General features: G+C 32.6%; 1 protein-coding gene across 5 annotated transcripts in view; it reads right to left on the reverse strand.

The window, feature by feature from the left end:
* The window catches only part of Fam135a (family with sequence similarity 135 member A), a 110,047-nt gene that overhangs the window by 7,660 nt on the left and 86,346 nt on the right, over positions 1-16,041 (reverse strand). For all 5 annotated transcript variants that reach the window (XM_076858516.1, XM_076858519.1, XM_076858518.1 and 2 more), the window contains 3 exons: positions 15,908-16,005; positions 14,599-14,750; positions 12,461-12,571 (listed from right to left, as the gene is read on the reverse strand). In XM_076858516.1, coding sequence (XP_076714631.1) covers positions 12,461-12,571; positions 14,599-14,750; positions 15,908-16,005 — 361 coding nt within the window. The remainder of the gene's footprint in view (positions 1-12,460; positions 12,572-14,598; positions 14,751-15,907; positions 16,006-16,041) is intronic.

The following is a 16,041-nucleotide window of genomic DNA, read 5'->3' on the forward strand; positions in this document are numbered from 1 at the left end:
TCCAACAATATGTTGCCTCCAGGAGACACATCTGATTGGAAAAGACATACACAGGCTGAAGGTGAAAGGGTGGGAAAAAATATACCACGCACACGGTCCTCGTAAGCAAGCAGGGGTGGCTATCCTCATATCACATAAAATCGACTTCAAGACTAAGTTAATCCAAAGGGATAAGGAAGAACATTATATACTGTTAAAAGGATCCATTCACCAACAAGACATAACAATTATCAATATTTATGCACCAAATAATGGTGCTGCGACGTTCATAAAACAAATTCTCCTCAAGTTCAAGAATCAAATAGACCACAACACAATAATTATGGGTGACTTCAACACACCTCTCTCACCATTGGACAGATCCTCCAAACAAAAGTTGAATAAAGAAACTATAGAACTCAGTATCACAATCAATAACCTAGACTTAACTGACATATATAGAATATATCAACCATCATCAAGTGGATATACTTTTTTCTCAGCAGCACATGGATCCTTCTCAAAAATAGACCATATATTATGCCATAGGGCAACCCTCAGTAAATATAAAGGGGTGGAGATAATACCATGCATTTTATCGGATCATAATGGAATGAAACTGGAAATCAATGATAAAAGGAGGAAGGAAAAATCCTACATCACATGGAAAATGAACAATATGTTACTGAATGATCAATGGGATACAGAAGACATAAAGGAGGAAATCAAAAAATTCTTAGAGATAAATGAAAATACAGACACAACATATAGGAATCTGTGGGACACAATGAAAGCAGTTTTAAGAGGGAAATTCATCGCCTGGAGGTCATTCCTCAAAAAAAGGAAAAACCAACAAATAAATGAGCTCACACTTCATCTCAAAGCCCTAGAAAAGGAAGAGCAAAACAACAGCAAATGTAGCAGAAGGCAAGAAATAATTAAAATCAGAGCGGAAATTAACGAAATTGAAACAAAAGAAACCATTGAAAAAAATTAACAAAACTAAAAGTTGGTTCTTCGAAAAAATAAATAAGATCAACAGACCCTTAGCCATGCTAACGAAGAGGAGAGAGAACTCAAATTACCAACTGATAGATATTATACCTTAGATAATCCAAGTCTCTCCATGTTGTAGAAGTTTTTTGCATAGCTTCAAAAAACCTAATTTCCAGATCTCAACCTCCATATAAGCTCTTATCTAAGAATGACTTCTTGTTCTCCTACTTTATTAAATAAAAGTATTTTTTCAGCCAACTTCAATTTTATTAAGGTATATGACCCCAGGGAATAAAAGTTTCTGGGGAACCAAGCAAAATATGAAGTCTTAACTTCTTTCTGATCAAAATTAAGTTTGATTTGGCTGACTTACAATAAAAAATGGCTTTGCCAGTTGGCCCTTACTCTACACATTTTGCATAAACTGAGAGTTAAATCTGTAACTCTTAATGAGCTTGGCTGTGGCTTTACATTTTATGAAAATAGTTAAAGTATACATATACACACACACTAGAAAATATATTCTTTACAACTACTGAAATGAATAGAAAAAATTTTGAGCATCACCTGATGAGTATAAGGGGTTACATATTTTTCAAAATTCTTTTAAGGGGGAAATATGGCAAAAACTGTGAAAACTGCTGTCAATAGTTCATCATCTTCACTTGTATCCAAGCTCTTTTAGGCACTGTACTTTCTGAATGTGAGAATAACACCATTACTGAAATTTTATCCCAAGTTGCATGAAAGCAATTATATACCACTTGCGCCACTGACTTTTTTCATTTGTTTAAAAAGTATACCGTGACATTCTCCACAAAGGGATATGTCACAATATCAGGAATGCCAGTCACATCATAATCCACAGGGATAACACTACTTGGAGCAGTATACCATATACATTGTAGCCGCCTTGTTCACCAGTGTGCATTTTGCACTTTTTTAAATGACTACCTATCCCAACCACTGTCATTTTCTATTCCCTCTTTACGCCTAGTTTATGGTTTTGCCTTCTATTTCAGTGAGAATATACTAGAACCAAAAGAGAAATTCCATACACTTCCCTCTATAGCATGTAATAACCTGTCACACCTGTATCTTCATGTTCCACTTTTCCTCTTGTTCCTACCAACGAACTGTCTATTCTTCCATCTAAAGCTAGCCCTTTTAATACGTATACTTGATCTCAATCTCTCTTGACTAAAGACATGACTCTTAGCAGCTGTACCTTTTTTCTTTTGCATCATTTTCTCTTTTCTATGGATCATCACATCAATATATATATCTCCCATCTTAAAAAAAGTATCAATTAATGAATCTGTCCTTGAACCTTGTACTCCTCTGCAATTACTAATCCAATACCTAGCCCTGCTCTATAGCAAGATTCTTCAGGAATTCTGTCTGCCTTCTCTTTTTTTCTCCTATTCTTTACTGAACTTACTCAAAGAATTCTTATATTGTGTAGAAATTGCTCTTTCAAACTCATCAATTACCTAGACATGGCTAAAAATCTAAAACTTAATTCTTAAGTCTCATCTTATTTGACCAAATCTTAATTGTCAGTAGCCTAAATCTGCATTCAAAAAAACAGTGGTTTTCAGGTCAATATGTGTGTCTCAAACAAGTCAAAATAAAGTGAGAGATCATTTTGTATCAGGGATTTTTAAAGCAATTTGAATATGATAGCTCTTTTTTTTCTTAGGGATAGTTTGGGTGTGGGGAACCTTACCTTGCTTTTAGGCATATATGATACTTCTCCTTTACGGAATGCACTTATCTAATTTTAATTATCTAATTATCATTTTTATATCTGACTCTGAATTTCAGGTCTGCATCTCTTGCCAAATAATTTGTCATGAAACTTTGTGTCACTGCTCTTTATTTAAAAATATTTTTAATTGTAGATGGACACAATACCTTTATTATTGTATTTATTTTTATGTGGTGTAAGGATTGAACTCAGTGCCTCACATGGGTGAGGCAAGCACTTTACCAGCCCCGCATTCACTATTCTTAATACCAAATTCTACTTCTAAACTTTTGCTTGTTATCTTCTTTATTTTTATGTTTATCATCATTCTAGTAAAATACATAATATTGATCATCTTTAATTTCTAATTCCTCTCCATCTAAGTCATCAATTTTGCTCGCTCCATCTATATGATGTCTTTTTCTTTCCACCTTCACTGCCAGGTTGAAAGAGTGTTCCTGACTTATGACGAGAAATAAACTACGCGTTTGCTTGCATGACTAAGAAAGGGGGGGGGGGCATTTCTTTGACTAGAATAGCCTAGCTAAATCTACATATATATTTCACTTGGCTTTTTTTTTGTATCTGGGTTTGACCCTAGGGTTGCTCAACCACTGAGACACATCCCTTGCCCTTTTTATTTTGAAACAGGGTCTTGCTAACTTGCTCAGGGCCTCATTATGTTGCTGAAGCTTGCTCTGAACTTTCAATCCTTCTGCCTCAGCCTCCTGAGCCTCTGGAATTGTAGGCTTCTGCCAATACACCCCAGCCCTGGCTTCGGTTTGTATAAATTGTAATAATTTCTGTAGGTTTAGCAGACAAACAATCAAGCTGCTGCTTCTGAGTCTGATCAAATTACATAAAATTAAATTTTTCTTTTAAAACCTTTGCTTATTTTTAATGTGGGCTTGACTGCTAGTAACAAGATTGCTTTCTCCTCCTACCAAAATTACTCTCATTCTCACTACTACTAATTTTTCTCCTGAAATTTTTATTTTATTTTATACACTACTTTTAGATTAAGTTTTAATTTTTGGATGTAGAATTTAACTGATTTCAATATAATATTTTAGAAAATTCCACATCTATGATAAAATTTAAACCACAAATTTTAAAAAGTGACTACATATTTGTCAGTTAAAAGTATCAGATTAAGCTTTTAAACTATAAAGAATATACCTTCAAAAGTGATCACTATTGTTGCCCTAATATTTACAGGATAAAGTCCATTCAATTTACCTAAGTAGTCTCTAACTTCAAAATCTGGCTTTAAATTTCAATGGTAATTAGGAGCTTACAAGAGATGGTTCTAGTTCAGGGGAAAGACTGGGGATCAGAAGATTTATTAGTTTAGGCTTACAATGTTCTACTTTGGGAATATTATTTTATTTCAGCTCACTATGGAAACTAATGTTACTGAATATAAACAAATCAGCAGGTTCAAGAACTTTCTATGGTATGCAGTAATGGTGGGTAGATCCACAAACTGAAATCCTCAGCATTCTCATATAACTGGGCAGGGCTAAATTAGACCCCAGATGAGACCCCCCTGTTGGGAGCAATCTGTAACCCTTGGTTGGTGTATTGGCTTTCCTCACAATAGTTTCCTCCATTGTACTTTAAAATATAATAATCTGCTATGAATGCCCTGATATGAAAAAAGATGATTAAGATTAGGTTAAATATAGTGTTCTGTATTTAAGAAAGTTATGTAAAATGTTATCAATTTCTCTCCAAATAATTAAAAACAAAAATATATTTGTGCTTGGTGTCTGACACTCTAGTAGGCTCTCAAATATATGGTGACTAACCAATCAATGGGTTAGACTTTCAATGTTATTTACGTGGTCCTGAAGCCTTAGTATCTAAAGGGTCATGAATAGATGACACATAACTGGTCCTCTCCTATCCCCCTTATTTTTATTAAAAAAAAATTTTTTTAGTTGTAGTTGGACACAATATTTTTATTTATTTTTATGTGTGTTGAGGATTGCACCCAGTGCCTTATGAGGCGGGAGCTCTACCAATGAGCTATAGCCCCAGCCCCTACTTCTTATTTTTAGAATTCAAGTCATTTCATTGGGTACTTTCTCTACTTTAAAAAGTGTCCCCCTTTACTACTTTCTCTTGCCCGTCCCTATTAGACAGCTACCAGTTGTGTATATCATTCTAAACTACTTTCTACATGTACACAAGATTTTTTTGACTGACTGTAGGCTAGGGATCAAACTCAGGGTCTTATGTATGCTATACAAGCACTCTGAGCCACACTCCCAGCCAAGTTTATTTTTAATTTTTAAGGTGTAAGTGGATTTATAGTATATATACATTCACTATTTTGTGTCTTGATTTTTTTCACTTAATCTTTAAGAACAGCTTTTCATGTTCATACAAACATAGGTACCTCTCTCTCTTTTAATGATTATTTTGGTATCACCATGATTAAATTTCTATATCTCTTACTGATCTACTAATGGACATATAGGTCTCTCTCTCTCTCTCTCTCTCACACACACACACACACACACACACACACACACACACCAATGAACAGCCTTTATCTACTTGTATGGGACTTTTTAAAAATGTATTTTTAGTTGTCAATGGACCTTTATTTTATTTATTGATATGTGGTGCTGAGAATCAAACCCAGTGCCTCACACATGCTAGGCAAGCGCTCTACCACTGAGCCACAACCCCAGCCCTTGTACGGGATTTTTGTAGGAAAAGTTCCTAAAGGGGAATAGCTGAGTCCATACTTAAAATTCTGATAAATGTACTCCCCACAAAAGCCATATAATTTTCCCTTGCAGCATTAGCATATAAAGGTGCCTATTTCTTCACATACTCATTAGTACTGGATATCATCTTTCAAATCTTCACCAATAGGCAAAAATGATTATTATTCAAATGTACATTTTCCTCATTATTTAAAGTTAAAATAAACCTTCTGTTTATTGACTTTTTTTTTTTTTTTTAGTGCTTGCCTCTTTTGCCATTTTTTTCTGTTAGGTCATTATGATATGTAGTAGGAACAGTAGTACACATTTAGGCATAAACAACATCATGTCACCCTCAAATACATACTATATGAATTAATTATCCATTTGCCAGATTGCATGATCAGTATAACTTCTTTATAAATACCCCACCCATCAAATTTTATTTCTTTAGCTTACTCCATAGAAATAATAGTCATGATATTTTTCCAAATAAAATCATATTAAATATAATTTGTTTAAAAATAGCTCTTTGCAGGAATATGATATGCTTCTTCAGAGAAAGAACACTCAGTCTGGGAATTAATGCCGAAGACTGAGAGCCTAGAGGGCAAAGTCTGTGTCTTTGGGCCACTGGTCTAGGTGGCTCAGTGGAAGGATACAAATCAATAACAATGAGATCAGAGGATTTCTAAGATACCTTTTCACGCTCAGATTTCACAATGATAAAATATATAAAAAATTCAGATACTGACATAAATAACCTGTTGTCATAGTTGTAAATGTGACTTCAAAGACAATACTGTACCTTAAAAATTTTAAACTCAGTATCAATTATAACAGTTTTTCAACAAAAAATGTATTAATATTGTGCTTTTGCATAGAAAGACTTTTTTTTTTTTTTAATATTAGACAAGACAAGGACCACATTAGTTAAATACACTATGGCCCTTTTTGATTCTTTTGGTTTTAATTTCTTATCTGGCAGTTGGGTAAAGTAGAGCAGAAACTCATAGTGAACCATGGCAGTCCCCAGAGTTGCAATACTGGTAGGTTTTATGGAAGTATTTCATCTTAGTTGAAACCCAGCTAGTAAACATAGGAACCATATATTCTAAGTTCTCTTCTCTGCCTCTACCTTGATTCCTGGTCAACTGGCCTGTGGATTAGTACTTCACTTAGCCCCTGAAATGAAGTGGCTAGTTGTTTGTTGAAAAGTCACCTTTAACTTAGAAGATTGTGACAAGATTTCCCTAACTATAGAATGAGATAATTTAACTAGAAAACTTTCTAAGTATTCTGTTACTTTTCAAAATTGCAAAAGAGGTTAAAGTAAATCTTCAATATTTCCTGGGACTATATTAAAACACAATTCATGTAAAAACACCTTAATGGTAACTTTCATCTTCATTCTTTTTTTTAAAAAAAAAATTTGTACTTGCCTTTATTTTGTTTATTTTTATGTGGTGCTAAGGATTGAACCCAGCACCTCACACATGCTAGGCAAGTGCTCTGCCACTGAGCTTCAGCCCAAGCCCCTCATCTTCATTCTTAGTTTTCCTTCCTGATAACTTTGGCCACTCTTCTAATAAGTTTTAAAGCAATTCATATTGAGTCATTTTATGTTTATTACTCTCTAGAACTGGCTAAAGAAGTGGTTCTAAACTTGTGCTTTTGCACCCCAAGGAACATTCAGCAGTGTCTAATGACAGTTTTGATTGTCACAACTGAGGGAAAAAGGTGTATTCTATTGACATATAGAGAGTATAGGCTGCTAAACATTCTTACAATGCACGTGATAATCCTTGATAACAAAGAACTATCCAGCCCAGAAAGGTAATAGTGATAAGGCTCAGTAAACCATTTTTTTAAATGGATATATTCTAAACAATATTAAACTTTCTTATTTTTACTCATTTATTTTAAATACACTTCTAAAAATTTGTTTTTCAAAACAATGTTAGCTGTTGCTGATTCTTTCATGCATTTTCAAAAACAAAATGTTTTTTATAAATTTAAAAAAAAATGATGATTATTATTAAACAACTTTAACATTCTGGAAAATATTATCTTGTGCCATAGTATCGCAGCAGGAGAATTCCTTAATTGCTGTACTTTACTTGTCAGAATTCAACAGCTGGTAAGGAGATTCTGAATAGAATCCTTTAGGAAGATCTTAAAATAAGGATATTTTTGCTTTTGAAATTTTAACAATAAATACATTCTTATTTAGCTATTTTTGAGCCCTAATTATGGAATGTTAAAGACTGTCCATGACATCTCTCTGCTCTAATAGGATAATCCTGACTACTTCAATACCAGTGCCACCTAATCCATATATTTTAACTTCATCATCATGCTAGATTCTTTATCTTCTTCTTTCCCCTGATATTCAATGCTGAAATTCTAATATGCCATATTTATACTGTATAAATCATGTATATATTTTATCAGCAATTTGTAGAATGTCACTGGGTTTATTTTGGGTCAAATGTTGCATAAAAATGTAACTAATGCTTATAATTATACTGCCTTAACCAAAAAAGATAATTTCCTTTTAAGAGTATCTTTTCTGTAAACCTGTACCAGATTTGTTGTGTTCATAAAACAAAAATGGCAATATCATATGTAATATATGATTTTTATAGAAAAGCGTATTTCTCAATGGTTTTAAGTCATACATTTTTTAGGCTTTTAAATTGCTTTCTTCATTTAAAAATAATGAGCATCTTTCAATAAAGAAAAGGTATTAACTACTGATACTCTGCAGAAGAAAAGATTGTTTCAAAAGCAAGACCCACAGGAAAGACTTTCTTTAAATAAAAAAGAGAAAAAGATAAAACCTGAATTTTTTTTTAAAGAGAGAGAGAGACAGAGAGCCAGAGAGAGAGAATTTTAATATTTATTTTTTAGTTATTGGCAGACACAACATCTTTGTTTTTGTATGTGGTGATAAGGATTGAACTCGGGCTGCATGCATTCCTGGCAAGCGTGCTACCGCTTGAGCCACATCCCCAGCCCCTGAATTTTTTTATTTAGAGAATTTTAAGCTTTTCCAAGAGCATAGAAATGGGCTACTTAGAAGAACCTGAAGCAATAAGCAGATTAAGGAATCTGAGACTTTTTAACTTTAGCAGAATAAAATACAAAAGAGAAATGATCATTTTGTTTTAAAACATGAAAAAAGGCTATTAGTAAATTAGTTAAGTGTTCTCTTCCTTTGCTCTGTTTTCCTGATTTATGTTTTTGATGTCAATCTATAATTTCTATTTTATAGCTGCTCTTCAGGTATAGCAAGTTTCTAGAAATTAACTACTCATTTCTAACAACATACTAGATAACAACAACAATAACAACAAAAAGAAAGTTCAAAAGACTTGCTTTGACCCTTCTAACAATATTATAATTTATAAGTTAATAAACAGTTGTTGATATTTAAAATTGCAATTAGGAGCAGCATCTAAAGTTCTTGAAGGTACACATCACTAGCTTATCAAACAAGACAGTTTACTAGTTTACTAGCTTTATGACCTCAGTCACTGAATCTTTGCAAAATGGGAATGAAAATATTCCTACCTCAGAGGTAATATTTATAATTTACTTAATTGGTGACTAGAATAGATAAGTGCTACATGTGTGTTAGATATTAGTTTTCATACACACACACACACACACACTTTTTTTTTTTTAAAAGATGGGGTCTCACTTTGGGCTCAAATAATCCTCCTGCCTAAGCCTCATAATAGCTCAGAATACAGATGCCTGCCATCACTTCTGGTTCAATTTTAACTACATTATAGTATTTAACTAATTTATTAGTTATGACTGTTAGATCATAGAATTCCTTAATGTGATTTTCCAATGGGGATATTAATTCAGTTTATGTATACACTAATATCTGAGTGCAAGAAGAACTCTTAAAACATAAAAAATAATTTTAATAAGTTATTTCAAAATTTTCGTAGCCAGTAATATTTAGATAAACCTACTTTTCAGAGTTTTCAGAGTTTCTGCTAAAAAAATTTCCTATAATATATACTGTTAATGTGAAAGACAATTTTCATGACCCAAAGCACTAGTATTATTTAGTTTCAGCATCTCTTTATTTAGAGCTGTTTTTACTATCTAACATTTAAGATTCATATTCTACAGAGTACTAATCACTTCACATGCATTATCTTATTTCAGCTTTTAATAATCTTGTGAGGTGGTACTTTTAGTTCCATTTACCAATGGGAAAACAGAACTTTATTTAGATTAAGTAACCCGTCAATATTTGAACTATAACTAATACCTATGTGTGAAGTCCAACTTTGCCTCTTAACCAGTCTCAGGTGGGGAAGTAAATCTTATCTATATTATAAGGCAAGTACAAATTAAAAACTTAAACCAATCTTTAAGAAATAATTCAAGTACAAATAAAATACTGGCACATCACTTACAAAAACATATTAAGAAGACAGTGCACCATGATCAAGTGGGGTTCACTCCAGGGATGCAAGGCTGGTTCGACATACAAAAATCAATAAACATAATTCATCACATCTATAGACTTAACTACAAGAATCATATAATCATCTTAATAGATGCAAGAAAAAGCATTTGACAAACTTCAGCATCCATTCATGTTCAAAACACTAGAAAAACTAGGGACATTAGGAATATACCTCAACATTGTAAAAGCTGTATATACTAAACCCAAGGCCAGCATCATTCTAAATGGAGAAAAATTGAAAGTATTTTCTCATTTAGCACTTCTATTCAACATAATCCTGGAAACTCTAGGAAGAGCAATTAGAAGAAAGAAATTCAGGGATACAAATGGAAGGGAAGAACTCAAACTATCCTTATTTGCTGATGACATGATTCTATATTTAGAAGACCCAAAAACTCCACCAGAACTCATAAATGAATTCAGGAAAGTAGCAGGATATAAAATTAACACCCACAAATCAGTTGCATTCCTATACGTCCATGATAAATCAACAGGAAGAGAAATTAGGAAAGCTATCCAATTTACAATGGCTTAAAAAAATAAAAAGAAAAAAGAAATTGGGAACCAATCTAACAAAAGAGATGAAAAACTTCTACAATGAAAATTATAGAACACTAAAGAAAGAAACTGAAGACCTTAGAAGATAAAAAGATCTACCAAGTTCTTGGATAGGCAGAATTAATATTGTCAAAATGGCCATCCTACCAAAAGTGCTACACAGATTTAATGCAATTCCTATTAAAATTCCAATAATCTTCATACAAATAGAAGCAGTGATGATAATACTACGAAAAATAGAGATAATATAAACAATCTCAGAATGTTAGAGGCAAATACATCAAAGATGACCTTAAGGTGTTAGAAACCAGTAATTTTGAGGATAGAACATCATTTTGAGAAGGACAAAAGAGCTAGGCACAGTGGTGCAAGTCTATAATCCCAGCTACCTGGGAGGCTGAGGCAGGAGGACAGCAAGCTTGAGACCCTTGGCAACTTAGTGAGAATATGACTCAAAGTAAAATTAAAAAATAAACTGTGGGTTGAGGGGCTGGGTAGAAGTCTAACTCAGTGACAGAGTATTTGCTAAGCATGTGTGAGGCCCTACAGTGCCTCTGTCGTGCCCTCCTCAAAAAAAGAATAGGTAGCAAAAGAAGACAATATGTTCAGTTTTAGATGTCCAGAAGGCAAATGGAATTCATTAACTAGGTTAGTTCCAGAGACATAAGATTTGGAATATAAAAGTATAATGGAGAACTCTGAGAATAGATAAACATTAAGTGAGAAAAGGCATCAAGAAAAACTTTTGACAGCAGGTGGTATTTGAGTTAAATTTTATAAGATGAGGAGTATTAGGTTAAAAAAGATGGGCAAACATATGAGTGGAAATAGAGGTGAAAAACACATGGGTAAATACAATGAGATAGTTTAGAATATGCATGAAACGAATAGAAAAATGGGTTTACAGGGGAATAAGATACAAAGCAAACAAGAGAATCAGGAACCATATTATGATGGGTATGATGCCTTTATTCTTTTTTGTTTTTTTTTAGAGAGAGAAATACAGAGAGACAGAGAGAGAGAATTTTTAATATTTATTTTTTAGTTTTCGGTGGACACAACATCTTTGTTTGTATGTGATGCTGAGGATCAAACCTGGGCCGCACACATGCCAGGCGAGCGCGCTACTGCTTGAGCCACATCCCCAGCCCTGCCTTTATTCTTGAAATCTGACTTCATCCTGAATGTTACAAAGCACCAGGAAGGATTTTGAAAGAGGACTAATAAATATTCTGATTTAATTTTTAGGAGTTAATTTTATCTAGCGAGGAAATGAGATTAGATAAAAGGGAACATATAAGAGGTAGGTAACCAGTTTAGGGCTAAAGCAATAATCTAAGTAACAGTGATGATGGTTGAACTAAGGTTAAGAAACAAAGAAAAGGAAGAAAAATACCCATTAGCTACTAAGAAAGCTGAAAGTTTTAGGACTTGACAACACCGCAGATGTGTGGGGATGAATGAGAAAGAGGAATCTAAGGCAAATTCAAAGTGGTAACTTAAGAAGGAATAACTATTAATAGTTCAGTTTCTGACATTTGTTAGAAATGCTTGATAGTCCTGAAGCAGAAAGATAGAAAAATATATGAAAGTTCATAAAAGGTGTTGAAGATTGGGATGGGAACAGCTAGAAGGACAGGAGGGCTAGGACAAGAAAGGTTTTGTTAAAACAAATATAGATTAAGCTGGCATTGAATTAACAATGCTACAATTTTTAGGATAATTTAAAAGTAACTATACAGTAGAGCTCATAAAAGATAAATACAATTACATGAAAAACAGAAAAACTACTCTTACCAACTACTTAGTTTCAGTTTTGAGTCTGCTATATCATTATTATGAAATTATAGTAGAATGTAACTTTTTTAATCACCAGGAAAACATGTTGATAATTTATTTGCTAAAGGTTTATTTTAGAAAAAATTTTCATGTGCACTTTTTCCAAACTTATTACATACTTACCTGCTTTATTACTAAGCTTATATAAAAAAGTTTGGCGAGGGTCTGCATGATCTCGACAAGTCAGTTGCAAAAGAGAACCTGACTTTTTCCATTTCTGCATAAACCAGAGACCTAGAGAGGTATATAAGAAATATGAGTATAAAGAGAAATATACAGTAACATATGCCAGTGTTATTAATTTGAACTAAGGTAGAAGCATATGTGAATATGTACTCACTTCAAAAATAATACCCCTCAAACTAATATTTTGTTGCTTAATAAAAATATTTATAAAATATTTTCATTTTCTGATAACAAATGTAAACATATACATGTATAGGCTAACTATGGGTTAATGATGATTAAAGGAGAGTTTCTATCCCATTCAGTAATGAAACAGATAAATAGCATATGAAGAACAAATTTGGAGAAACAGTACCTTTAGATATATCAGATTAAGTTATAAATAGTAGAGGGAGAAAAACTGTAAACACAGCAAAATAGAAACAAATGGCTAAGCACCGAGTTGTACTCTATTATTATCATTAAGTTACAGTAAACTAACTAACTACAAAAGGACATTTTTTGGTACTAGAGATTGAACTCGGGCACTCAAGTACTGAGTCACACTCCCAACGCTATTTTGTATTTTATTTAGAAACAGGGTTATCACTGGCTCTAGAGCCTCTATGTTGCTGAGGCTGGCTTTGAACTCAAGATTTTTCTATCTCAGACTCAGGAGCCGCTGGGATTATAGGCAGGCTACAACACACCCAGCAGAACCAACTTTTAAAGTGAGCAACTGGTTCATGTTTTCTAATGACAGCTGAATGTAATTTGTTTCATATTTAACTGTACTTCTTTATTATCAATAGCACATATTTAAATGCATCTTCCCTTTATAGAAATTAAATAAAATCTTAATAATTCTGGAACTAATATTATAGATTATGAAATATTCATTTCCATGTTCATTGCTTCTCACAAGAGAATGGAGGAAGAAAAAGGGAAAAAACTCTTTAACTGGTTAAATCTGATAGTATTTCTGGAAAGAGTTTATTAAAAAAAAAATTAAAAGTACCACATCCAATTCATGCTAGATTCTATTTTGTGTTATTTAAGGATCTCATTTTTCTCACACCTTGTTTTTGAAACTACATATATACATTGGCTGTGCTTTGAAATTGCCAATTTGAAATGGGATACAAGGGAAGCTGGTATGATTTGTAAAAGAAAACAGAAATAAAGATTTTGGGAACTAATGAAAATAGGCAATGAAATCTAGTTTCTTCTCTTGAAAAAAAATCAATCACTGGGCTGGGGATGTGGCTCAAGTGGTAGCGCGCTCGCCTGGCATGCGTGCGGCCCGGGTTCGATCCTCAGCACCACATACCAACAAAGATGTTGTGTCTGCTGATAACTAAAAATAAATATTAAAAAAAAGATTCTCTCTCTCTCTCTTAAAAAAACAATCACTAAACAACTATAAACCATTAAAAAAATCAACAAATTAAGCACCAGGTAGTTCACAATGAGAATATTTATACTAGTTAAAAATTAAGGTCTTAATTTTCATTTAATTTCTTTACTTCTAGTACCAAGATTGATCCCGGGGTGCTCTGCTGCTGAGCTACATCCTAGACCTTTTTATTTTTTATTTTGAAACAGGTCTCCCTAAATTATGGAGGGCAGACTCAAACTTGTGATCCTCCTGCCTATGCTCCAAGTGGCTGGGATTATAATTGTGCACCACTGCTCCTGACACAATTTCTTATTCCTTAATTGTTACCAAACCAAAATAAAAATATTAGCATTTTCTATAAATTTTTTGTCATATTAAATATATTATCTGTTTACCAGTGACAGAATAGCTTATTTATAAGACAAATATTTGCTGAGATATTTAGAGTTTAATGAAAACAAAAAAGACTCTTGTGATTGTTGACAAATGCCGTCTCAATATGTTATATTTATTTTCTGAAATTACTTTTATTAAAATACACCATGTATATAACAAAACAGGAAATTAGCTACATCTTTTGTTTCATGAAATTCCAGGTATGTGACAAGTTGGCTGGAAAATACCAGGAAACATTAAATTTGTATTTAAGTTTTTTGCGTACGCCATATTTATTGTATAGTATAATAAAACTTTTTACCTGTATTAACAAGAGCGCTGCTATTATACAGAGTACCAAGGTGAGGTCCAGAAAGAGACAGAAAGGTGTGAAGTTTGTTGAGGTAATATTTAAACCTTGGCCTTGTAAGCACTGAACGGATTATTAAATTGCCCAATGAATGTCCAATAAAGCTTTAAGAGAAAAAAAGACATTTCTTCCACAGTATTACTTTTAGGAACAAAAACTGAAGCTGATATACTATACATATATTATAAGATAGTAAGAATTTGAAAATTTCTAATATGTTTTAAAATTATGGCTTAATACTTTAAATAATGACATTTAAAGAAAAAAAGAATGTAGAAGATTCCTATTGTTATATAACCTAAATGATTATAGAAAAATATTATTTATCAGAAAACTTTTACTTATAGTTTATCACTGTAGAAATACATTTAAGAATGATTAGAGAATAAATTCACCTCTTGAGGCTATAACACATATTATTTACTTCTCATGATTACAAACAAAATAATTCAACTTATTTGTAAAGGACAACTTAGGATAAAGTATAGACTGGTCTATACTTTAAAGTTAGAAAGTTTAGGAAAAAAAATAATTACAAAAATTTAACAACATTTATTTTTGTACATTTATGGGATACAGTGCAATAATTAAAAAATGTATAGATGTGTAATGATCAAATCAGGGTAATTAGCATTTCCATCTTCTCAAACATTTATTTCTATGCACTGGGATCCCTTAGATGCTTCTAGATATTTTATATGATTAATTGGATAGTTTTTTAACACTGGATGGAGTTAGAGAAGATAATGCTAAGTGAAGTTAGCCAATCCCAAATAACCAAACACCGAATGTTTTCATAGTGGGATAGGGAGAGGGAGCATAGGAGGAATAGAAGAACTCTAGATAGGGCAGAGGGGTTGGAAGGGAAGAGAGAGGGCAGAGGGTTAGTGATGATGGTGGAATGTGAGGGATATCATTATCCAAAGTACATGTATGAAGACACGAATTGGTGTCAACGTACTTTACATACAACCAGAGATACGAAAAATTGTGCTGTATACAATTGTAATGCATTCCACTGTCATATATAAATAAAAGGAAAAAAAATCTGTGTAACCACTAATCTACTTTCTGTCTCTACAGACTTGCTTGTGGATATTGCATGAAAATGAAATCACATAATACGGACTTTCCTTAAAATCATTTTTTAAATTTCTCTTTAACTGAGTTGTTTTCTACATTTCAGATTAGGATAATACTATTAAAAACTGTTCTGTAATTTATAGACATATAAAAATAAATGGTATAATATAGAAGTTACCTTATTTTTGAGACAGTTAAACTATATATTTGAATATATTGTATTATCTCATCCAAAAGGCGATCAGTCATGCTATCAAAATCAGCAAAGGTATCATTCTAAATAAAAGTAAAACAGACACATTTCACATTAAA

Source organism: Callospermophilus lateralis, chromosome 6 (genome assembly GCF_048772815.1).
Source record: "Callospermophilus lateralis isolate mCalLat2 chromosome 6, mCalLat2.hap1, whole genome shotgun sequence".
Taxonomy (NCBI): domain Eukaryota; kingdom Metazoa; phylum Chordata; class Mammalia; order Rodentia; family Sciuridae; genus Callospermophilus; species Callospermophilus lateralis.